This window comes from Rhizoctonia solani, chromosome 16, assembly GCF_016906535.1.
Source record: "Rhizoctonia solani chromosome 16, complete sequence".
NCBI classification, from domain to species: Eukaryota; Fungi; Basidiomycota; class Agaricomycetes; order Cantharellales; family Ceratobasidiaceae; genus Rhizoctonia; species Rhizoctonia solani.
This window is the reverse complement of record NC_057385.1, coordinates 1,096,323-1,121,351: the sequence shown is the minus strand read 5'-3', so window position 1 is coordinate 1,121,351 and position 25,029 is coordinate 1,096,323. Positions and strand designations below refer to the sequence as shown.

Here is a 25,029-nt window from a genome sequence, read left to right as displayed (position 1 = left end):
TTGGCTTTGATCGTCCAAGTCGCGCCTACCATAATGTCTTCTCCTACGCTCAAGCCGGCCGACCCGGTTTTCAAGCCCTTCCAACCTCCTTCAGGAGGAGACCTGACTCTCCGTTCTAGTGATGGAATTGAATTCAGAGTCCATTCCCTACTCTTGCACATAGCCTCAACGGTTTTTAGCGATATGTTTCAGGTCGGAACCAACAATCACCAAGTAGTTGATCTCGCCGAAGACTCTCAGACCATTGGTCTGATGCTAGAACACATATACCCCGTTAAATCCCCTGTTATTGACACGTTTGACAAACTTGAAATGTGCCTTACTGTCGCTCGAAAATACGACATTAAAGGCATGATGGGGAACCTCGACGCTGAATTACGCTGTGGGGCCAAAAGCGAGCTGGTCGCGGGAGATCCATTGCGCGCCTGTGTATTGGCAGACTCCTTCGATCTGTCAGAGGCTGGTAAAGTCCTGGCCCGACTTGTGGACTGGAAGACTCAACTGCTAACTCCGGAGGCTTTGACACGACTGAAGACGTTGTCTCCTCGATCGGAGCTTTCCGTTCGACTGGTTGGCACCCAGGCTGCCCGTGCGAATATCCTATCGGAAATCTTGTTTGGTTTTACTCAGTATCCTATGAACCCATCAACCAGTCCAGCTCGCTCAATCCCAATCTGTCAAAATTGTGACAAGATTCGATCTAGCACAGTCGTTTTTGTTCCTTCTTGGATGGTCCACTGGTCGCATTCAGTCTACAAGATCCTGGTTACACACGATTTCAAGGATCTTCCCCCTAGTTGTAACTTTCTTGACCCGGAGCTCTTGCCTCGACTTGCTCAGCAACCTAAAGTGAATGCGTCGATGGTATGCGCCAAATGTGTTGGCGCCGCAAAGGCAAGCGAAGAGTATGTTATATGGGTATCGCGCGTTCGGGACGTGATCGATAGCCGTCTGAGGAATCTGGATCATTTGTATGAACGCCCGTGACATCTCGTCCACTGGAAGCTTAAATGGCCCTGCCATTTATTTCTAACGATCTAACTCTGCTATATATATCCACATGTAAAGTTATAATATTGTACATATTTAAATATGCTCCCTCAGGAGCGTAATCAATTCGGCTAGGTCGAGCAGATAACATAATTTACACAGCCAACTGCTGCCGGCCTATCTTAACCTTAGCTACAAGCTTCCATGGTAAATAACCCAACCAATTTGTTTGGGACTTTGGAGTAATACTCTTTATGTGCGACAGAAGCCCTATGCAGTCTCTGTAAAGCCACCTGAGAATAGGTAGCAAAATGGAGTTATATCTTGCATTTACCCCATGTCCCCGACTCTTATGATCTCCCGCGCCAACCAATGTTCATTAGTCAACGCGTTTAAGTTGTAACACAGGATTTGGTGGTCGGGTCTAGCACAACCCTAAAATTACGTTCTCTTGATTGTTTTATTTCAAAGTAGGCTCCTCAGCTACTTCTCACAAGATATGTCAATAGACTCGTATTGTTTGGCTTGGATAGCTAGGAGACTTCAGAAGTTTTACAAAGAAGATAAGCTCACAAAATTTAGGTTCCGGACTTAAGTTTCAAGTTAGCCTACTTAATCCAATCTAAGCTACGGAATGAATTTTTGAACGCATTAGAGCCTTAGTGGGTGATCGCTATCTATATTGGGCTTTACTCGACTGCATACATCACACCGCCCAGTAAACGTAGACAAATGTCATATTAGCATGTTTGTTCTTACCCAAGAATAGTAGATAACAATTTCGTAATCGCACCAAAGTCTGATTCGTACACGCTTATCCTACTATTCTACATGGTGTATTGAAGTACTAGAACAGCTATCATACTGGAACGTTGTTAGCTTGGCGTCGACACCCCTAATAAGAATGTCAAACAACTACGAGTTAGCCCGACTAACCGACGCATACAACCGTTGATACCTCCGTAGAAGTGCGATCCGGGATCCCCTTGTATGAGTGCGGTTTCTTGTTAAAAATATCACACTCTTATCCAACCCTTATGCACTTAACCTCAAAGCTAGACTGAATAAACACCAATTTTGATCCGCAGTATCGTCAATTTCTTTTGTGCCGTAAGCTCAAAGTTTGGGGGTGTTGAATCCAGAGGCACACAAGCCTATGCCGACATTTATCGGCTAACTATAGATGTTCCAAGAGCATCGGTAGGCTTCGATTGGAGTCGGTCTTCGAAATGGGGTGGCAAGTCATATGCGTGCTTGATGCTAATGACGTTAACCTGGCGCTAAGGATAGGAGGGCAGGGGATGGGTTGCCGCTCAAGTAGCGGCCCAAGGGCAGGTAGGGGTGAATTTGGAGACAGCGTTGACAGACATGTTACACAGGCACGGTAGCGGCTGATCAAAGCCAAAGTCAGGCCCATGGTTTGGCGAGTAAAAGGTTTTGAACAAAGTCGCTGGGCTTGGCAGGACTGCTTGGCCGAAAGGGTGCCGTATTTCGGAAGCAAATGACGCCGGGTAAGGAGAGTAAGAGACGAGGCGCTACTCCACTTGCGGCAAGCTTATCGCATACCACAACTGGTAGAGTGCACGAGGCCCATCCGGACGTCCTGAAACGACCCTCTCTCGACGACCACTCCAGCGAGCTGGACATTTCTGTATACGTTCTTGACGCCCAGCTCCTCCAGCTGACCAGCTAACCACATCAGCTCTCCTTCTCTCCGTTTCAGGCGAGTTCATCGCTATTTAAACATCAGGCCTTGGTCCTGGTTGGTTAACTGCCATGGCCTTCCATCCTGTAAGTGCTGCCTGCTGATTGCTTGCTTATTCAAGCCTCTATTGGAGTTGATCCCCCAGACTGCGCGCTTTTCGCCGCACTCATATATCTACTTCTCGTGTTACCGCTATCAACTTCCTTTCCTCGAACTCTCATCTGGGCGCTCGCAGATTTTTCTTACTGACTTTGTTTTCAGTTCGATGTCTCGACACCTCATCTGGCCTACGCCCTCCTCGGCGGCTTTGTTGTATTATTTGGAATGTTCTCTTTATTTATTCGTGAAAAGGCAAGTTCCGTCCTTTTTCGATATGTTCTCCAAGCTTATACGCGTCCAGGCCTACATTGGTGAAGCCGTCATTGCAACCGTCTTTGGGATCATAATAGGTCCCTACTGCGCCGGCATTTTTGATCCCCGCGGTTGGGCAAACTCTCACGAAGTAGTGAATGAAATCACGCTGGAAGTCACCCGTGTGGTATTGGCCATCGGCGTATTTGCCATCGGGGTTGAGCTCCCAAAGCAGTACATGCTAAAACACTGGAAATCCCTATTTATGCTCCTCGTCCCCGTCATGACCTATGGCTGGTTCATCAGCGCGGCCCTTATTTACGCCTTGATCCCCAAACTCACTTTCCTCAGCTCCCTGGTTATTGCAGCGTGCCTCACCCCAACCGATCCTATCTTGGCCGCCGCAGTTGTGGGTGGTAAATACGCTGACAAACATGTGCCAAGGCACTTGACCGATCTCCTCAAGGCCGAATCAGGTTGCAACGGTAAGTTTCGGCCTACATCCCGTCCTCATATGCTTAATTTTTCTAATTGGTTTAGATGGTGCTGCGTTCCCCTTTCTGTTTATTGCTATCTACCTTATCATCGAAAAGTCGGATCGGGTAGCAGTTGGTACGCCCACCTCATGTTTATATCAATTTCCAAGTTAACAAATTCCTTTTTTTTATATAGGTGAATGGTTTTATGTCACTTGGCTGTGTGAGTAGGCCGAACTTGACAATTAAAATTTGTCTTGACCGTGTTATAGACGAGGTTGCGCTCGGTATTGCCTTCGGAGCCGTTCTGGGATTCGGCTTCCGTCATTTGATGAGGTTTTGCGAGCGCAAAGATCTCATCGATCGACAGAGTTATGTCGCTCAATACGTCAGCTTGGCCCTCCTTACCATAGGTACGTATCTCAACCTGCCTGCCCTTGCCCGTCCGAACTAATTCCGATCGTTTAAACAGGGGCAACCACCCTTCTTGGGTCAGATGATCTTCTCGCAGCGTTCGCGTGCGGAACAGCTTTCGCTTGGGATGGTTGGTTCAACCGTCAGACTGAGGAGAGTATGTTCAGTAACGTCATCGGTACGTGTCCAGCTCACACATGACGTTCTATCACTTGCTAACGCCAACTCTAGATTTGTTGTTCAACTGTGCTTGTTTCATTTTTATTGGAGCCTGGATTCCGTTTGAAGACTTTGACGCCCCAGAGCTCTCTATCTCGCCATGGCGCCTGATCGTCCTTGGTCTTGCAGTAGTAGTTCTTCGTCGGCTTCCGATCATGCTCGCACTCTACAAATTCATCCCCGATATTCACACCCTTCGTGAATGCGTCTTTGCGGGGCATTTCGGGCCCATGGGAGTTGGTGCGGTTTTTATCAGCACTTTGGCTGCAATCAAACTACCTGAACCTATGGAAATCGAACCAAACGGACTTTTGTCCAACGGAGATACACCTCAACAAATTGATTACCTGGGACATTCCATACAGCCAGTGATCGCCTTCATGGTTCTTATCAGTATTATGATTCGTAAGTGCACGCAACCCCTTATACCGACCCTAGAATAACGTTATCTAACACGGACACCTCCATATTAGACGGCCTCAGTATTCCGTTCTTCTCTCTTGGAAAACGTGTGCATTCGATCCGGCATACCTGGTCCCGCCGTGATACTATTGAAGGCCGACCCGAATGGGCTGACCAGATCCGGCAAATTCGGCCTGGCGACGAAATTGTTGTCAATAGGGATGATGTTGCGGAACGCGGCGAGATGCCTGCGCTCGATGAGAAACGAGGGAGCGCACCTACATCCGAGCTATCTGGCGAAGGAAGCAGCGGAACTGAGGATATCAGGGAACAGGAGCATGGCACTGGTGAACACATCACGTCTTCTGAAGGCCGTAAGGGTCGGATTAATGGTGCCCCACTTGGTCGAGAGGAGGATGTAGAGACGACCGAATGGAGGGAGGGTCCACATCTCGTTATTGAACGTGACCCTGGGAACGGCGAAGAGGTATGTTTGTTGCTTTTCCTACATTTCAATTGGAGTACTCACATGTCAAAAAGGTCCAAGTCGAAGTTGTCAAGAATGCGTATGCGCCCGGTGGAACTCGCTCTCGGTCTAACTCAGCCTCGCAGCCGGATGTCGAGAAGCACACGATCTCAGGAACACGGGAAGACGTTCATCACCAGCTTTCTGATCATTTGCGTGCCATTGAACATGAGGCCGAGCACATTGGAGGGAAGCTTGGTCTAACTCATAGCAACGAAAGCAGTAAAGACAAGCATGGTCAACCTTCCTCGGCTACAGCTGCTGGTACTAGTCCATCTGCCTCACAACGACACCCTTCTGCCACTCCCGAGCTCCCATCGATTGTTCTTCCGGACGAGGAGGAAGAAGATCGATCACGCAGTCATACTCGAGGACTCCGCAACCAAGTTCGAGATCGCTTAATAGGGCGACCACGGGCGGCTACCGAGCGAACGCAGGGACATGCTCGAACGGCTTCAGCTCCCAACAGCTTACTCAGAGATCCTGCAGCAAGACTCAGAGCTGATTCGGTGCGCGACTCCAGGCGCGACGTGAGCCCTGCGAGGTCTATCCGATTTGCGGATGACCGACCTGCACCATCTGGTGGAGAGGGAACGACACCTCCGAACGGAACTACGGGCGGAGAGAGCTCGCACAGAGTCATGTTTGATTTACCTGCGCAAAAGTCAAAGTAGACGGCTTGATCTATTAGATCAGAAGAAATGGTGCCCGCCAAATGGAGGAGTTGGGTGATGTGTATGCTGAGGTGGTACTTGGTTTTATTTTTTACTTACATTTTCACGAATATCCTACGTAGCGCATGAGACATTCCCGTGTTTGTCGAGTAGTTTTTACCTTTCATAGTTCTCTTGTTTGTCTGTTGTAATGCCCACAAATCGGAACCTAAAACAGCATTTTCTGCAACATTATATAGGCAGGCGAATATAGAGTGTACTGTGTTGAATTTTCCTCAGACATATGTACATGTTGGCTACATCGTCATTTTTATGTCTTAAATTTATAGAAATAACGACGATTTAGTAAATCCAATTATCATTGACACGGTTATCAGCGCCAACGGAGTCTCACCGTCCAGAAAGTTTCTCGTTGAATATCAATGACATTCGATATTGCGTAATTCTGACCAGAACAACAAATAAAACCGAAGGCGAATTTCCTAAATACATATGCTGCAGCCCTTGCAGTTCGTTGGTACCCGATGATACAAGGCGCATACATGCTGTCCCAATTACTTGTCCAACCCCATCCACTGAATAACCTGCGTCGCCTGCACTGGAATGTTGTGGTCAACACCGCTGGCAATGATCGCCTGAACATTAGGGCCATATTCGGTCTTGGTCCAGTTGGGAAGTGGCCAGTTTTGAGTGGTAGCAGTTGGGGTCTGGCTGACACCGAACACATTGGTCCACTGCTTGATCTCCTCATAGAAGTTCTGGGTGTTAAGAGTCGTGTCGACGGATCCATGCCAGAGCTGCATCTTGGGTCGGGCCCCGGTGTAGCCAGGGTAACCGGAGCGAGCTTGGTCTCCCCACTGTTGAGCGGTTTTGATCAGTTGGCCAGAAGAGCACTGGCTGTTCCACATGCCAGAGCCAGCGAAGCAGCCGTATGGAACACCTGCGAATGCTGCACCAGCACGGATCAGGTCGGGGTAAGCACCCGCCAGCACGTTGGTCATCATTGCTCCTGACGATGTTCCGGTTGCGAAGACCTTGCTGGTGTCGACGCCGTATTGGGAAATGAGGTATCGAAGCGCACTGGCGATTCCGAGAGAGTCGCCGCCAGCATCATGGGTGAGTGTGGCGGTGCTATGAACGTCCCAGCATCCTCCACTGTCGGGAGCATCGGGGTATAGGACGATGAAGCCATACTGGTCAGCCAGTTGCTTGTACTGGGTGCCAGAGTAGTATGCTTGAGCGGTACCTGTACAATAATGAATTGCAGCAAGGAGACCCGGCTTAGACTTGAGTGTTGTAGGAACATAAACAAAGTTCTCTACATTGGTAGGGTTGCTTCCAAAGTTAGTGATCTGGTGAATATAAATGAGCGTCGTTCTTCAACGTCCATAAGTCTATCGATGTGAGTCTACCTTGGTCAAGACACCACGCGGAATATTGGCACCTCCGGTCGGCTGGGTTGTTGAACTGGTGGAAGTTTGTGATGGTGCCGTAGTGGTTCCGGCGCTACCGGGAAGGCATCTTTAAAAGATGCAATTATTACTACACGGTTCAATGTACGAAATAGCACTACTGACTGGTAGTAATAATCGTTTACTCTTGTGCAAGTGGATCCTGTGTCGCAAACCGTTGATCCAGTCCATCCGATGCCCTGGTGAGCAGTCAATACACCGTCCGTTCAGTGTATCATAAAAATTGTTCTCACTCCACATTGTCCCCATACAGGAACCGCAGACACGGCCTTCGCTAACAAAGCCAAGCAAGTCAGGTAAGTGGTTGTGGAACGCATGGTAGAAACGAGCTGCTGGCGAGTTCGTCGACGACCATAACTCATATTTATACTAGGCTCTACATTTGAGATTCGCCTGACCCCGCGTAAAGTTACTCCGAGAAGGCAAACTCATGACCAACGTCCGGTCTACGGTCTCACGAGAGAAGGCTCAAAGATCCCATATTTCTGCAACGGCCAACGCAACATTTGTCTATGGAAGCACCATTCCATACACAAGCGTGCCTTGATCAAGTCGGCCAGGAGCACATGACAACGGTTGCGGCCGCTCTCAAAGCCAAAACCCAACTAGCCTAGCGACTTCCTCCGACAAATTTGCGAAACACCAGTCGGGAACAGCGACCGATTTAGAAATAGAGCCGGAGGAGGGTCGGAACGCTCTAAACTTAGCATAAAAAACGGTCTAACTCGAGTATCGCTCGAACCTCGAGAACCGAAAAACTCACGAGGGACTCTAAGCTCACAAAGAAGTGATCTAGACGTCGCCGAGGCAGTATTCTCGGAACAAGACGGGGTGAGGGTCATCGCGCATTCAAGTTGATCACGTGCTAAAAGTTATTTTTACTGGTAAAGGCAACAGGTTGTTAAATACGAATGAGACCGTTCTACAAACCGGAATTTAAAAAAAAGTACAATTCGTATACTATATCTGAAAACTAAACCACTAGGTAAATGAGTGTAGATCCACATGTAAAATTCGGTTGTTGATCTTCTCGCTGGCATCTCGTTATAACGCAGTCAGGGCCTATCAGGTGGACCAGACCTCCACGGCTTCAAAATCCCTTTTTGATCCTGCTTCCATAATCTCTTGCAATCACTCTTCGTAAGTGCGTCGTTGATCAATTATATAATAGCGTATCCATATTTTCGCTGGAAATTCCCTAAACTTCTTGCGACCATGTCGGAGAGTTATGGTGGAATCACGTACTTGAAGAGCTTGACGTCTGTTAATATCTAGGAAGAGTCGTTGATATATTAGGGACTAGCCTGTTTAGCTTTCGCAGAAAGATGACATATCTGATTACCCAGATAGTTATTAAAATCAATTAGAGACATACAAATGTGATACGAACACTGCGTTTTAATTGCGTGTTAATGTTGACTTTATTATAGCCAACTGGAATTATGAACGCAAACCAGATAACCGTGGCCAAAGGTACTTAAAATACATGTATGTCTGACACCTAACTCGCCAGGGCCCAATCATACACCGCGCATACATGTTGCTTGAATCACTTGTCTAACCCCATCCATTGAATAACCTGCGTCGCCTGCACTGGGATGTCATGGCCGACACCGCTAGCCAGAATTGCCTGAACATTGGGTCCATAGTCCGTCCTAGTCCAATTGAGGAGTGGCCAATTTTGAGTGGTAGCAGTTGGGGTCTGGCTGACACCGAACACGTTGGTCCATTGCTTGATCTCCTCGTAGAAGTTCTGGGTATGGAGCCCTGTGTCGACAGAGCCATGCCAGAGTTGCATCTTGGGTCGGCGACCTTTATACCCAGGATAGCCGGAGCGAGCTTGATCTCCCCACTGTTGAGCGGTTTTGATAAGCTGACCAGTAGAACAATCATTGTTCCACGTGCTGGGGCCAGCAAAGCAGCCATACGGAACACCTGCGAATGCTGCACCAGCGGATCAGGTCAGGGTAAGCACCCGCCAGTACGTTGGTCATCATTGCTCCTGACGATGTTCCGGTTGCGAAGACCTTGCTGGTGTCGACGCCGTATTGGGCAATGAGGTACCGGAGTCCGTTAGCGATACCAAGAGAATCACCTCCGGCATTGTGGGTGAGCGTTTCGTTGCTGTGAACGTCCCAGCATCCTCCGCTGTCGGGAGCATCGGGGTATAGGACGATGAAGCCATACTGATCGGCCAGCTGCTTATACTGAGTTCCGGAATAATAGGCATCGGCTGTACCAGTGCAGTAATGAATTGCGGCAAGGAGTGCAGGCTTGGACCTCAGTTTTGTAGGAACGTAAACAAAGTTTTCTACGCTCGTGGGGTTGCTTCCAAAGTCCGTGATCTAATTAACAGTACAGATCAGTACTAGCTCTTAGTCCCCATTCAACTTTTGATATACCTTAGTCAAGACACCGCGTGGGATATTGGGGCCTTTGGTGGGCTGGGTTGTCGAATTATTAGGACTTTGTGATTGTGCAGGAACTGCACAGGCGGTTTTCATAAATATAGCCAGAAAGGCAAGACAGGCTCCTGTAGAACGCATGGTAGAGGTGGTTTGTAGACGGATCGGATGACGAAGTGTTGAGAATCAATGTCGATACTTATACCATACCCTGTATATGAGGCTCGCCCCGGTTCCACATGGGATTACTCCGAGAATACAAAATCATGACCATTCAGCCTGAAGAAGGCTTGAGGAAGACTCATTAACCCCATGCCATTGAAGCCGCTGACAGGATATTTGCTTGTCATACATGAGCTGTGCCTTGATCAAGTCGGCTGGAAACACATATCAACAGTTACGACCGTTCTCCAAAATTAAAATTCATCGAATGCTATGCTTCTCTCCGACAAATTTGCGAAACACCAGTCGGAAACAATGCCTGAGGATCATGTAAATGTTCTGAGAACAACAATATGACCCAGATTTATCAATTCAACGCACGCTTGCCTTTGGTTCCATGCGCTCACCCAGAGACTTCTTAGCATTCTGCTTTCACAATTACTGACCACAATCCTTCAAAATCAAACATGTAGGATCAAGCGTCCATCCAATTAGACCAATAATATCATATTCCAAATACCTGACACTCGGAGGGGCAACCTCTGACCATGTTATGGTTGACGCTTCTCATTAGACCTATTTACATCTTACGCGGCGCTAAGTATTGGGGCTATGAGCGATTCATGACCTAAACAATGATGCCAGGTTCTGGTAGTGTACTCAATCCAAAATCAGGGTTGAAAGGCAAATATATAACTCAAATATTCGTTTCGTGCGCTATATATGACTCACAGATAAGTAAACAACTTCAACAGTATAGTTTGAGTGAATAGAGAGCCCTCGAAATGTGGGCTTATTGATCTCGATAAGGGGGATTATTAGTTATGGGCAAGCGAGTGGGCGCAAACAAGTGCGAATTGCAGATGATATTCGTGTACCAACTCAACCGATATGTAAAACCAAGTTTAGCATATTCACGCGTACATTTCTTCATGTGCACAGTTTGCCGCCCACAACACGGCGATCGCTCGTAGATGTAACACATGACCAACGGTGTGCTTTAAACAAGGAATTCGGGCGATTGTGTGGCAAGCTGAGGCTGGATTTTCCCTACTCCATTGGCTCAGTCAAACACCAAATCAATAACATGAATTCCATGAACTTCTTGCCTTTGGGGGGGGGTCACAATGTCACAGTCAACATCACTATGTTTTCATGCGTTATGAACCCAAGTGAGTACCCAGCTTGAGGACCTGGAGGCGGCCGAGCTGGACTTCAGGCTATACTACTGACTTATCGATCCTGACTTCTGATAGAAGCCTTGTCTGGAATAGGCACAAGCTATTACAATTTGGGCTGGACCGATTTTCAGACCATTGAGTGGTTATCTGCTGACAAAGACGAGCTACGGCATCTGTCAAACCTCAAACCTGGTTAGAGCGGCCACCAGAGCAGGTACGCGCAAGGGCGCCGCATGTTTAGGAGTGATTCAGCATCCCCATTGCTCCTTGTCGTTGCCCAACCTGTATCTCTCTGCGTTTTTCCTGCGCCCGAGGTGAGTATTTACGTGCACCTCCTCTTGCCTTTTATGGATGCTTATGCAAGCGTTACTTTCCCCATTGGTTTCAAACGACAACGTTGCCGACGATCTTGAACCCCTCCCCCAGTGCGCTTCCACTTCCTCAGTCCCCGCTCAGAGTTGCAGATATGGTTCAAGGAAAGACAAAGGGCATGCAATCCAAAGGCCCTGGGCGGGCCGCCAACAAAGACCCGAAGAAAGGCAAGAGGGTGGTAGGTCAAAAATTTAACACAGTGGTTGGATATGTCCTCACGCAAGACCCAGGTTCCGCCGAAGAAAGCAGCTGCTGTGAAACACGCATCACTGCAAAGGTGACCTAGTAAGGATCACGTGTTGATTTCCCTTTTAACAATGCCAATTTGTAGACATTGAGCGCGAAGATCAATAATTCTATCGAGCGCCAGATGGCCAGCGCCGCTTCTTCAGGAAAGCTGACTATTATGAAAAGCATTGCGTAAGTTATTTTTGTTGTTATGCATTGCTCTAGTCGATTGAGCTTGCTCCTTAGTGAATCATCTACTTCGGCCAGTACTAAATCATCCAAGTCTTCGAAATGAATGAACTCGTAGATCACGACCTTTTTCCCATTTTCATTGTAAATTATTCACTGCCCCGTACCAATGCTTTGTGAGGCTTTTCTCTCTCGTGTTAACTTGGGCGCAAAGAGCTGTGATACTACTCTTTTGTTTTGAATCAGATCGAGTTATTGAACACGTTCTTTACTACCAGTATCGCTAGTCAAGCCACCTTTCCTTCAACCCCTTACTTACTGCAACTCTACTCTATGTAGCAAGCTTTATACCCCAATTGAATCCATCCACTTTTCGATCTCATCAGCGCACCGCTTCCCTTTATATCACCCACTTCCAGGATATCAACCATCCCTTCTTCTCCTTCAACGTACTATGCGGTGCCCCTTAATCTTTTCTGATGTCGAAATAATGGCGATAGGGAAACGAGGTTCAAATGTGAACTCCTTGGTGGGTGTCGGTAGTAACTTGGGGACACAACTCGATTGGAGAGGTGGTTCAATTAGAGCGAGAGCGTATGCGGGGTTCGACTCGATGTACGATTGAGCGACAATGCATGCACCTGCCCGCGCGATTATAACGGAGGGAACGGTATAGCAGCCAGTCGTACGTGGGAGGTCAGCTCTGCGCGGGTATGGTTAGATCAACAGGTTGATGAACAGTAGACCACGACCTTTTGTGAGATACTCTATCAGCGCTTTGGAAGTTTTACTGGCCGAATCTTCTGATGGGGGTGGCGCGAGATCGATCTCGAGCGTTGTGTAACCCCGCTCGGCGTATGCTGCTGCGAAACCTTGCATTCTATATCCACATAATTAGCTGCACGATTCTAATATGAGCATAGGGCAACACTTGCCCGTCCTTTGAATCCTTATCCCACTGCTCCGCGCTCAGGATTACCAAAGGCCGAGGGACCTCCCTAGGCGCACTAGGGGACGGTTTTCGAAGCATATACTTTGTCGACGAAGAGGCTGAGCGAGTCGCTTGTCCATTGAAGAAGAGGCCGAACGCGGAGTAAGCGAGCGGCTTCAGCTGTGGCCCCAGTGAGCCGCGAAGGTTGGCAAACAGCATGGTGACGTCGTGGTCGATCGAATTACGAGGTTACGGAAGAAGACCCTGTTGCAGAACTTGGTTGGACTTTTTCGCAACTCCGCCTTGATTGCTAATTGTCATGCAGAGTGTTCACGGCCCTTTTTCTCCTCCTTTTTTTTCAACTTTAGTCCCGCCAATGCAAGGATGTTAGTATGTGGTCTGGAACTTGATAGTAGAGATGATGTTTCAAACGTATCGGACACTGGGTCCCGTTTACAGCGGCCCAATTCCAAAAGGGCATCTGGTGCATAAACCATCAAACGTAATTGATTTGCCTGTTCGGTGTTCAAATACCGGCGGAATTTAATTAAAAACCTCGTGCTCGCAATCGACCCACCGGCTAGCTATAATGACACCATGGATGTTTAGGCTATCTGTCGCCGAGTTGACAATCATCACAGGAACGGAAACTGGGGGTTCACTGGTCTTATATCGACTTTTGATTCCATTGTAGGCGACACTAGTATCTGACGCTACCGAAGATTTGTGGGGACGGTGTCTTGTCGGAGATGAGCGGGCGACGTTTTAAACCCCAGATGCTTGTATGTTAAGCATAGACCACCATCTTGGGTCTTTGTGTCGTATATCCATGTGAAGTGGGACCAGACTACACCCTTGTCGATTTGCCTTTCCGTAGCAAACGCAATACATTTACTTTCTTATGTTAATACAGTGTCGTGAGTTTCTATAAGTGGCGCGATAAAGGAACAGGAACAGCAAGATGATTTTCTCGACGGGTGGCCAGAATGCGGCACAGTACAATTCAGACTTTCTGGAGTTGAGACACTTCTCGGTACCGATGGCAGTTAAATTATGCTGGTGGTTGGGGGTTTGAGGGACCGGATCAACTGGTGCCTGCGGAAAAATGAGCCGAGTAGAATGTGTGACCAACCGGTTGTTCCGGGTTGCTCATCGGCAAAATCCAGGCAAGGCTGCTTTTCGAAGGCAAAACCTTATAATTGTATCATGATTGAGACTCCGTAAGCGCCAACGGCTTTCGATCATAGCGCCGGTTATATATCATTGCTGTGGGGTCGACAATGCGTTCTCACGACTTGGTATTCACATGCTATGGTTGGGCAGATCCTAATACCCACTTGTTCGAACGTCGACTAGGACCAGGGGGAGGTATCAAATGCAAGTTTGCCTCCACCTAGAAGCCAGGAGAGAATTCAACAGACTCGCCTTGTGGCGATCGGCCGCGGCCTACAACATTCAATTTAACCTTACCGAGCGCTCGGCGGGCACGTGAGTTTGACAGGAGCATCAGGCCCATCCTTACCTTGCCGTGATCGTGGTCCCAGTCGAACTTTACTGAAAACCAGCGAGGGCGGGAGGGCTGCTGGCTGTTGTGGTTCCCATTCCTCTCCCCGACAGTCATTGCTTTCCCTCTTCTCCTACCACGATGAACCCCTTTACCGATGACCCTACCCATTTACCGACGGTTGTATTCCCTAATCCAGGTCAGTCATCAAGATAGATTGGCGCGCGTTGTTGTTTGATGTTGGCTAATACATCAGTGTTCGGCTCGTTATTCAACTACAGGGATGCAATCGCTCTCCTCGGTCATCCATCTCCTGGGTGTCAGCGTACTTGGATATTGCTTTGCACGTCGCACATCATTTCCAGATCTTTCCTGGAATCAAGTTTGGTCAACCATTACATGGCCGCGTCTATGTGTAATACTTGTACTCGCCGACTCCTGGATTTTTGTATTTTTGTGTAAGTAGTTTCTTCCTGGCCATTACTTTGACCCCTCCCCTTGACATTTTTTCAGCTGGTGTTTTGGTCTTGGGCACAGGACTTTCCAAAGATGAGATGAGCTGCTCGTTAGGCATCTACGCATGCATCGCCCTCTATGTCCTTAGCAAAATTCTGACGTATGGGTTTCTCATTGAAAAGGTACGTCATGCGATGTTATTACCCCTGAAAATTACCAATGAGCCCACCACTGACTTCATCACCAGGTTCATGTCGTCTGGGGTGGAGCACATCAACCTCGTCTAAAGTCGCCTGTTTATCGTATCTGCTTAATTACAGTTACACCGGTAAGTCTCCAAATCCTTTTTGCCACAATTGGCCAATTTGACGAGCTTCTTTTGGGTACACTAGTACGCTGTGGTCATCGTCCTCATGTTACTCGGGAGAATTTTTTACTTAAGAGCGGACGGTGCATGTGTAATTGGACTTCAACGCTTAGCGTGAGTTTATCACATCAGCTATTATGGGCATTGCTCACACGACTGCCAGTTCACTCACGCTTCTCATTTACGATCTTTATATTAATGTTAGTTGTGTAATGCCGTCTCTTATTATGGTTCCTGACTCTTTCGATCGACCTAGATCTTCCTGACTGGGTTGTTCATATGGCCGCTTGCCCGAAGCAAACTCATCAATCCGAGACTCAAATCAGTCGCGGTTCGCACTCTTGTGTGAGTCCAAAGCAAAATACTCTTCCGAACTCCGCGCTGATAAACAGATTCGCGTAAAAGTGCCGCGTTCGCAGCTCTAACTACTTCAACCCTGAACATTGCGATTCTGACTGTCATGGATGGACGCCAACTTGGCTGGGTATGTCTGGGCAGTTGCGGAACAGACGTAAGTTATCATTTGTTTATGTAAAATAATATTAGTCTCAAATCCAATATTTATCTACAGGTCACGATCAACGCAATTGTCCTATTCTGGGTGACATCCCCCACTTCTGGAACAAGCTTGACGTATTCCGGCCCCCACCCCACAAACGGAAGTTCACTCGGCCAGGATGGTAATCAGGGTGCTACAGTCACCGGCCGCCGCGCTTCAGCCGCTCTCGTACTTTCATCTGCTCCCCGCTCTCCTATTACCCCCAATACACCAAACTTTCAAGAAAAGGGTCACGACTCCGGGTTACTTAGCCCCTCTATTTGGCGATCTACGTTTGGTGGCACAAGCAAGAACCAGCAGCCCACCAATCATTTCCAAGATCGCGGACAACAAATGGAAATGTCGCCTAGGACGCCTTCACCCAGGCGCGAAGTCTGGGATGACAGACCAAGCTCAATTGTAACAGTCGACGACATCGAGGCAAACGCATCTGGACCCGGGTTTGTAACTATTGGTTTGCCCCCACCGAGCAAGAAGCGTGATGCAGGACGAACTCGGGCCGGGCACGGCGTGCATTCATCCCAACATAGTGGTAACCGAAACTCAATATTCGGTCGTATATTCGCTTCCTCAGAGTCACGGAAGGAAATGGAGGTCACAGTAACGATTACCACCCAACTCGACAACGAAGACGAACTGGATGGTTCTGTCAGAAAGAGTATCGGGGACGCGAGTACGGCTGGAGGTAGCGCGATAGTAAAGCAAGAAAGCCTGGATGGCCGTAAATCGACCGAGATATTGCATGGGACCAGACTGTGAACATTCAGCTCGCACTTTCTTTTACGGTATTTTCCTTGGGATATGGGGTATCGCCTTCCGGCTATTCCCTGGCTCTTATACCCACTTTATGGTTGTGCTATAAATTTGTGTTATCTTGCTTTCGTGCAATGTCGCTTTTCGACCACACTTCTTGGCTGCTGTGATCTAATTCGCCCAATTCCCTCCGGTTTGCTTTGAATTTCAGCCTTCAGTTATGAGCATAGACAGTGTTTGATATAACATTCAACCCATTCGTACAGCATTCGTTAGCTTTGCATGTTTCTCACCTTACTTGTCTATATGTGTATCATAAATAGCACTATATTATCATCGCATCGTAGAGCGTGTCGTTCTGACGTTCTGCGTTCCGAGATTGTAACCTAAAACCACATGCATGCAACGTGCGATCTGCGACTTTAATAATTGATGTACGAGGGCGGGACGATCAGGCCTACTAGATGCATATAACTAGCAAACAGATAATTAAGTTGCATATTGAACTGAATCGACACACAGATATGCGGGATTTTCTATGTTTAGTTAGTAGTATTCAAATATCAGGACGGGATAGTGGCAGAACTGTCAAGCTAGGCCCGTGAAGGCAAATCACGGGACGTTAAGCGCCAGGACCGTGTCGAGTGTTGAAATCGTGTTCGACCTCGTCCAGGACGGCTCCGGTTGCCTTCCTTTCTGCGATCAAGAGAGGGCCCATCGACAACTAGGCCTCGCGTCCCATATTTTCTTTTCCATTTTCTCTCTGGGTTTCTGGGCTCCCAATTTGATTGACTTGTGCTAACTATCGCTCTCTTCTGGACCGTTGTTGTTCCCGCAGATTCTCGTCGCTGTCCCCTTGCTCTGCGTTCTCGGCTATCGCTATATCATTTCGTTGGCATACCCATCTGCTACAAACCATAATTCAGGAAGCCACACCGGGAAGCTTCAACGTTAGGTCCATCTAGCACCGGTCGACGCCTTCTGGCAATGTTTAATACCACAGAAGCCTTAGTAGTCCCCAACCCCATTGTCCTTCATGGCGGCATCTTCATCTGAAGCTATAAATTCGGCCTCGGCGGCCTCAAGTCGATTTCCTTCGTGTGCTCATCCATTACTTCCGAGCATGAGTCTGAAACCATCCATTCCACTTTTGCACGCAAATCTCACGGCGATACTGGGGTTGTCCCAGTTAATGCTGAAACTAGCATTGGAGCCAATATTTCGACTGGCGAACAACATTCCAGTGACATTTTCAGTCTATCTGATCAACAGTTGAGTGATAAAATGAAGTTTGTTAAAGAGGTATGTTGGATTGCTCGGTTCATATTCATGTTTGGCTGACGTTAGTCTTCAGGTCGGCTTCGGTAATTGGGGCTCTGTTTGGCTCTGTGAGCCTCGCTTGGCAGAAGAACGAGCTGTGTATGGGTCCCAAATTGCCGTGAAGCTTGTTCATCGCTCCAAAACGCCGACTACGGCAGCTCGCGTACGATCTCTCTGGAACGAAATGAAGATCGTTCGTGCCCTTCGGCGAGAGGCCTCTGCATCCGGTTCTTCTCAGGATGCTGTGGGAGTTGGCCATCCGAATGTTATTCAGTTTTATTCGTTCATCATCACTCCGAGCTACGCGCTCATCACCATGCAATACCTTCCGATCCCGGTTCCCGTTGAAGTTCCCGAGTTCCGGGCGAAGCCTTGGTTCCTTGCCCTCACGGATGCTGTTTCTTTCTTGCACCAGCGGGGTGTTGTCCACAATGATATTAAGTGAGTATTGCTGATTTGAATACAATTTCACAGTACCCAGAGCTTCATGTTTCAGACCCGCGAACATCATCCTCACAGGCGGTCCGTCTCCAATGCCGGTTCTTGTTGACTTTGGCTTCGCCGAACACTACACCCTGACCTCGCGTCATGCGTTTCAGTCGAACCTCGCATACGGGACCCCAGAGTACCTCGCCCCCGAGCGTGCCAAAGGACAGCCCCATGACACCCGCAAATCTGACGTATATGCGCTTGGAATTACCTTCTTTGAAATCTTGGTTGGTCGTACGCCATTTGAGGAGGTCGAGGGAGAGAGTTTTGTGAGCAAGGAGGACCTCGAGCGTTATTGGACAAGAACCGTCAAGGGGAAATGGATCGGGAAGTGGGAGGGCATCATGAGCAAGCCATGTGAAAAGGCCTTGAAACGGATGGTCCTTCCCAATGCGGACCTTCGAGCCACCGCTCTAGACGTCTTGGCAGATCCCTACTTCAAGGGAGAAGGTATGTGTTATCAATTTCGTTCTTCGTTCAAGCCTGACGACTTAAAATAGACGAAACGAGCCGTTCTAATCTCTCGGTCGACCTCTCGGTTCTGTCAGATATAATTCCCCCTTGGTCTAGGCAGACTCTCGCTCAGTCCAGGTCTAAAGCTAAAGTTCAAGCGAGTATCAAGAGCAAACAGCCTACTGTCACCAAACGTCCAATCCTTGGTATCAAGGCGGCCACCACCAAGGCAGCTCCTACTGCCGACAAGGGTAACGTTCCGGCCCGCTCTGAAACTGTCAAATCACGCACTGGGACCTTGCACCGTACTTCCAAATCTATTACAGAGGCATTCCGCAAAAGCGTTGGCACTTCCAAGAAGGCTCCCAGGAAGACTGCACTGGAGGTGTTCGAAATTGTAACTCCAGGGAACGCCGCTCCAGAAAATCCCCCATCTATCAAGCCAAAGGAATCGGTCTCTCTTCTCAAAAAGAAGAACTCGGGCGCCGTCCTCAAGGATAAGAACTCCAAGGTGCTCAAGGAACAAGGCTCTACCAACATCTTGCGCGAGAAAGCCCTAAAGACCAGGGAGTCAGTCAATGCCTTGAAAGAGAAAAAGTCAGCAGTTGCCCCCAAGGAGAATCGTAGCGCTACGTTTGCATTGGCACCCAAGAAAAAGGAACCCGTGCAGGACAAGGAAAACGTCAAACCCAAGGTTCATGGCAAGACCTTCTCTATGACTATGTCGTTCTCGCGCTCCTTTGGCCGCAAGCAGGGTAAAGACAAGGAGAATGAAATTTCTGAGCAGCCGATAGAGAAGCGTCCCTCGATGTATTTCTCTCGAAAATCTGAAAGCCCAGCCACGCCCACAGACTCTTCCGCTATCGCCGAGACCCCTAGTGCAGCTGTCGTAAGCACAGCAGCATCACGGGAGAACGCCCCGGCTCCGTACAACCCCCGCGATGTGAGATCAGTGTTCAATATCACTGCAGAGCCATCAACTCCCACCAATGCGAGCAACCCCTTCAATTTCACCACTACAGACGGATCTTGTCGCATCAAGAATTCATCAACAGCGTCTCGTTCCATCGTGTTTTCCACCGAGGCCGAAGTCTCTAGTGCACCTCAAGCGGCTAGTACGCCGGTCAATTCTGGTTCGGTCCGTAGCCGGCAAGCTCTCTTCGACCGTACCCATGCACTGGAAACGCCCGAACGTACTCCTGTCACCCCAGCGAGGTATGGTGTTGCGTCCAAGTCTCTTGTCAAGAGCAACCCTCGTCTGTCTACAGTTGCACAATCTCCCGCCAGTTCAACCAAGTCTCCCAGCCCCGTTGCCAATAAGGCTCGTGTATCAAAGATTGCTGCGAAAGAGAACCGGCGTACAAGCGTTGTGGCTCGAACGTCTCCGGTTACGCCACGCGGCACTCCTGTGAAAACAAAGCCTTCCCCTAGTCGAGTTCGTGCATCACCCGCCAAAGCTGCCGCATCTTCCGCTCGGATTCGCAATGTCAAAGCGCCTGTGTTTACAATTGGTCCCAAGACGAACGCAAACCCCAAGGTCCCAGCCAAAAAGGCACCAACCAAAGTCCTAGGAGATGCTACAAATACGAAAGGGTCCTCAAATGTGAAACCGAGCCAAAAGGCAAAGAAAGTGGAGGACAAAAGGGCGGAGGCCCACGAGGATGAGGGGGATGGTAAGTTGCCACATGTATGCGCACGTTGTTAGCGCTTTATAACTGAGGGGTTTTCAGACACTATCACGTTGCCCGTGGAAGTCATCCGCAGCCCTTGTCTCTCTCGCATGTCCAAAAGCTCAAATACGAGTATCATCAAACAGAGTATCCTTCAGTCAATTGGTATGTATTCACACGTATTGCTTTTAAAATTTGGCTGATCCAAAATTTTACAGATAAAGCTGTTCGTTTTGGGCGGTCATCAGCCGGTGCAACCGAGGTACTTCGGTCTGTAACACCCGAGGTTGTCGGGCGGAGGCGATCGTTGTCCATCGATGAAGCACTCAGCCATCAGCACGATGAGTCTATGTCAGAGAATAAAGAGAATCAACTGGTGAATTATTACGCAGTTATGATGAAGTTGATATTAATCCAGTTTTCGGTAGGCGGATTGGATACGAGGAATTGAAAAGGTAGTAGAAGATGCACGTCAATCTTTCCAAGTTGGGGATCCCACTCCGCTTGCGCTCCCTCCACCACCGCCTCGCCTGAACCATAGCCAATCCGCTGGGCTCACTCGCATCAGCACTTCAGCCAAGGACCCTACAATTCGAACTATCGTATCTAACGTGAACCCAAGCGTCACAACCTTCGCCGCGGCACCTCAAACTCACGCGCTTAATCGGCGAGCGACCGTAAGCTCTAGCATTCCAACTCCCCCGAGTACGGCCTCAAGCACGAGCTTCAATACTCCGGTCGCGCCACAAGGTCGTCTCTCTAGGCCAATTACACCCTGTCTGAATGCTGAGTTGGGGAAAGGTATGTTTCAACTAGTTGATTCGTGGGGGTGATCATTCAATAACTATTTGCACAAAAGAACCAACAACACTAACTTCGCCTCGTCTCTGCGACGTCATCGATGCTGACTCGCGTAGACTTATCCTGGGTCAAGTGCCCATATCTGAGTCTGCTTCTCATTCAAGATCTACTAGTTACGAAAGTAACTCTGGGAGAGTTACCCTATCATCCGATGCTCAAAGGACTCGCTTCTTCCAAACCCCATCTCCTTCCCATAGTCGCACGCATTCTAGGATGACCTCGACTAACTCGGCCATTTCACGACCGGCCACTGCAATGTCTGGGAAAATATCGGCCCAGGATGTCGAAGTTGAAACAACTGAACAGGTTTACGAAAACTTCTTGAAGACTCAGTCGACAGTGATACGCAAGGGCAAAGGTTACCAATCCGACTACACTATTCGTGGAAAAGGCATTGAGCACATCGCACCCGGGTCCGACACAGAATCCGAGGCTAAACAAGGCTTCTTCGTTCGTGTCGCCTCACCAACCAACCTAGTTCCCGAACGAGCATTCCGTGCATTCAAAACGATGATGTCAGGAGGGCCAAAGAGGGGAGAACCCATCCCATCCGCAAACTCTGTGTTTGTGGGAGGCGGATTTGGTCCCGGAAGTGAGGCCTCGCGCTCCAAACCAGCTGCATCGTACTCTCGATCTTGGTCTCGCGCACAAGTTGCATAATGAAATGGTCTTATCTAATCTTCGTCGTTATCTATATGTTCCTGCCTATTGCTTGTTTATATATGTCTTGGGTTGGTGTTCGCTATTGATTTCATGCGCCCCTCAGGCTTTACACGAATGTCTGTACTGTCACTCATTTACCACTAAACTCTGCACTATCATAAAATACATGAACCTCTTGGTTGCTTAATCTTCAGCTGTGTCCAAACAGTAGTGAATATACCGGAAAATTATATGCTCACTGAGGAGGGTATCAGAGTTACAGCATGTATGAGCGCGTCGGACCCCCATTTCGGGGCATGTCGAAGGTCTCATTTATTTCACTTGCTCATGGATCTATATCAAGGGGCGGAGTTGTTCGAACAGCAATGGCCTATTATCTTCCCTGTCCCTTGTACACCTCCCTCCCAACATATTCAGAACAACAGTTGTGATGGAGGACCAGCCACGTATATGCGCTCGTTCGAGCACATAAGTTTACTCATTTGAGCAGGCGTTACATTACTACCCAAACAAATTTATACTTAACGGCAGGTGTGTCTAGCCGTAAGCTTGTCGGACGCTGACCGTTGGACAGTTCGAAGTTGTCTCCCAGCCTAGATGCATGCGCATCAAATGCTAGAATACCATAGGTTTCCATCTAAAGGTTGGTCACTAACGAGCTAGCTAATAAAAATGAACATTCGGGCAGACTGCTGAGCGGGTACATCTGTGCTTTCGCTGAGTGCAATAGTTTGGTAAATTTGTTAGATTCGGGCTCCAGTGGTTAGCGTCTTAAGCATATCTTTATCGAGTTGTATGAGAGGTTTGAACATTAATAGTTTGGTAACGAATAACGAATTAAATAAATAACCGCATCCAAGCATCGCATGCGCAGTCCTCCAAAAGAGCACGAGGATCAATACGGCAAAGCAACATTCAATGACACTCTACTAGCTTCTCAAAATGAGAGCATTCCCCCGTTGTCGGAATCAGGCACCTGTGATGCTGCAGTTTTGGATTTTTAGATCGTTGCGAGTGGGTGCACGGGTATAAAGCCATTCGGTAGGGGAAGCTGTTCCTCTGAAATCTTCAATAACCTTTTGACCATCCTCACTGACCACCCAGGTGAGGAAATCATCCGCAAGTTGCTTATTTCCCTCACAAACTTTGGTACCAGTAAGGAAAAATGCGGGGTTAAGAAGAAGGTCTTCTGGGCCTTCTGGTTGGCCTGCGGCACTTTGGGCTGGGTCGTCTTGGCCTTCGTTGTAGCGCACCAACTGACTCGTAACGTTGACTGGAGTTGAAAGCCAAGTACCTCGGTCGGTAATTGTATATTCGCCTAGCTTCGCAGCAGCTATCTGAAAGACCATCAATCTTCCTGGGATCAATGTATCGGCGTGGATGGTGCTTACAAGTGCATCAATCGGATATGCAACATATTGATGGTACCACTTAGAGTAAGCATATGCCCAAGGGACCTACATTACGGTGGCTAAGACAGCAGACTTATTGTGATATATGAGCACTTACTTGGCCAACTGCAATAAATAGCTCAGAATCTTTAATATTCGTGGCCGATTTATCGTAACGCGTCAAGAAACGAGTGGGAGGAACCTGAAAGACGAATTAGCAGTGCATCCAATGAATAAATATCACCAATTTACCAAAGTATCGTTGTTTCCTGTCCTCACAATCTTCTGAAACTGGGTCAAAATATTCTCGTTTTGTGCACCTGACTTGAATTCCTGCAGGCCAGCCGGGCTAGATAGTAGCTTGTTGGTACGCGTGCGCACGGAAACGCTAATGATAAATTCCACTCACTTAGAGGGCGGGCCAGCGAGGTAGAAGTGATCTCTAAACCCATAGACCCGACGAGCGGCCACACCATCTGATACTGCCTGGCACTCCGCAGCCTTGTTATATGTAATCCCAACGTCCGCCTCTCCATTCCCTAGATATTTGATTGTCTCAGTCGTATCGCCTCTTACCCATGCAACCTAGAGGAATGATTTGCTATGAGAAAATGAAGGCACGATGGAGTTAACGTTAGTAAGCTTACTGCAAAAGGGCCTTCGGTCTTGTTTTGGTCTACCTTGTAAGTAATGAAGGCGTTGGCCAGCGCACCGACCAGACCGGAGAGCCCGGCACCCCCATTACTGATCCGTAGTCGCACGGGAACTCCGTCGGTCGCGTTCTTCCCAACACCATAATATACACCCGAGGGCGCTATAGAGCTTCCAGTAGTACATTCCGTTGAATTTCCCGTCGATTGGCGTCGAGAGGGAAGAGCGGCTGCTGCTAGACCAGAGCCAAGGGCAAGGACAAGGGAAGCTGCAACCATGGGATGATGTTGGGTAGGAAATGACGGGAGGGATGAGCTGAAAGTTAAGCAGACATGTTGGACCAATATCCATTAAATAGACAATACACAACCCATGGTCGGGTGGCGGCATAATTTCATCCACTCCACCTTAGATGCGTCATCTAACCCATTCAGGGATACCACATTTGTTGGCTAACACGTTGGCTAACACTAAAGCGAACAGAATCTAGCCAATATATCTTATACGATATTGTATAGAGACCATACCTTATTAGATGTAAGCCGACCGCAGAAGACTAAAGGGTGTTGAGATTCCGGCACCACAAGAAAGAAAGACGTGCCGTTGATTGACAGCAGAGATGCATCATTTCTTGACATGGCCTTATGCACGGCTGTTTCACCCCCAACATTCTTCCCCCAATTTATTGAGTCCGTACCGGACTTGGAGTTACTGCCCCCCTCGTGTATGGAGAGATAGGAGAGCTGGATGCTGTACAAGCGACTCGAGCAGTTTATTCACTAGCTAATGCGAGGGGTCCGGCAATTTGAAGCAGGGTTTGTGTACTGGAAATGGGAGCGTCTTTTCTACTCCATCCAAAGAAACAACCCTAGGTTCTTTGCAAAGTGACCTAGTCCGTTAGTGCTAGAAGAAAAGCTTTGGATTCATTACATCCGCTGGCCCTAAGAAATCGAAGGCAAGTCAATTGAAACGTTGTTCCTTACTTGTAGTCATGTGGTTGGCCCACTCAAAGCTTTCGGGGGTCCCAATGTATGGTATCCAGCCAAAACTAGTGCATTGGGTGTACGAATTTAACTTGTGAATATATCAACCGGGACTTGGAATACACCTAGTCATCGAGTCAATCAAGAAAGTTAATATCCCAGAATTATGATGTGGACATACAAAACAGTACACTATGCATGACCAGCCACTA

The 25,029-nt window shown here is 48.4% G+C and overlaps 6 protein-coding genes across 6 annotated transcripts; 3 read left to right on the top strand and 3 right to left on the bottom strand.

Annotated features, from left to right (window-relative positions):
- Window positions 1–33: 33 nt before the first annotated feature.
- On the top strand, window positions 34–987 carry RhiXN_01592 (The BTB (BR-C, ttk and bab)/POZ (Pox virus and Zinc finger) domain; the record flags this gene model as incomplete). Its single annotated transcript, XM_043321411.1, has 1 exon — window positions 34–987. The coding sequence occupies one exon, from the start codon at window positions 34–36 to the stop codon at window positions 985–987; it is 954 nt and encodes a 317-aa protein (XP_043187234.1).
- Window positions 988–2,960: 1,973 nt separating this feature from the next.
- RhiXN_01591 (Sodium/hydrogen exchanger family) lies at window positions 2,961–5,757 on the top strand (the record flags this gene model as incomplete). The annotated part of the gene is made up of 8 exons (XM_043321410.1): window positions 2,961–3,531; window positions 3,587–3,658; window positions 3,719–3,745; window positions 3,795–3,935; window positions 3,995–4,114; window positions 4,168–4,560; window positions 4,629–5,044; window positions 5,098–5,757. The coding sequence occupies 8 exons, from the start codon at window positions 2,961–2,963 to the stop codon at window positions 5,755–5,757; spliced, it is 2,400 nt and encodes a 799-aa protein (XP_043187233.1).
- A 554-nt stretch (window positions 5,758–6,311) lies between these two features.
- On the bottom strand, window positions 6,312–7,546 carry RhiXN_01590 (carbohydrate esterase family 1 protein; the record flags this gene model as incomplete). The annotated part of the gene is made up of 4 exons (XM_043321409.1): window positions 6,312–7,109; window positions 7,170–7,278; window positions 7,335–7,408; window positions 7,463–7,546. 4 exons carry the CDS (start codon window positions 7,544–7,546, stop codon window positions 6,312–6,314), a joined length of 1,065 nt encoding a protein of 354 aa, XP_043187232.1.
- A 1,232-nt stretch (window positions 7,547–8,778) lies between these two features.
- On the bottom strand, window positions 8,779–12,916 carry RhiXN_01589 (carbohydrate esterase family 1 protein; the record flags this gene model as incomplete). Its single annotated transcript, XM_043321408.1, has 6 exons — window positions 8,779–9,173; window positions 9,205–9,574; window positions 9,632–9,673; window positions 12,220–12,469; window positions 12,533–12,646; window positions 12,696–12,916. 6 exons carry the CDS (start codon window positions 12,914–12,916, stop codon window positions 8,779–8,781), a joined length of 1,392 nt encoding a protein of 463 aa, XP_043187231.1.
- A 1,426-nt stretch (window positions 12,917–14,342) lies between these two features.
- Window positions 14,343–21,789, top strand: RhiXN_01588 (CAMK/CAMK1 protein kinase; the record flags this gene model as incomplete). Its single annotated transcript, XM_043321407.1, has 17 exons — window positions 14,343–14,400; window positions 14,458–14,520; window positions 14,715–14,839; window positions 14,905–14,985; window positions 15,050–15,138; window positions 15,188–15,224; window positions 15,281–15,369; window positions 15,430–15,535; window positions 15,596–16,279; window positions 17,459–17,638; window positions 17,691–18,097; window positions 18,153–18,595; window positions 18,646–20,271; window positions 20,329–20,433; window positions 20,487–20,644; window positions 20,697–21,069; window positions 21,128–21,789. 17 exons carry the CDS (start codon window positions 14,343–14,345, stop codon window positions 21,787–21,789), a joined length of 5,286 nt encoding a protein of 1,761 aa, XP_043187230.1.
- A 971-nt stretch (window positions 21,790–22,760) lies between these two features.
- Window positions 22,761–24,112, bottom strand: RhiXN_01587 (tungstate-binding protein; the record flags this gene model as incomplete). Its single annotated transcript, XM_043321406.1, has 6 exons — window positions 22,761–23,129; window positions 23,184–23,249; window positions 23,302–23,385; window positions 23,436–23,532; window positions 23,593–23,768; window positions 23,831–24,112. 6 exons carry the CDS (start codon window positions 24,110–24,112, stop codon window positions 22,761–22,763), a joined length of 1,074 nt encoding a protein of 357 aa, XP_043187229.1.
- Window positions 24,113–25,029: the final 917 nt, after the last annotated feature.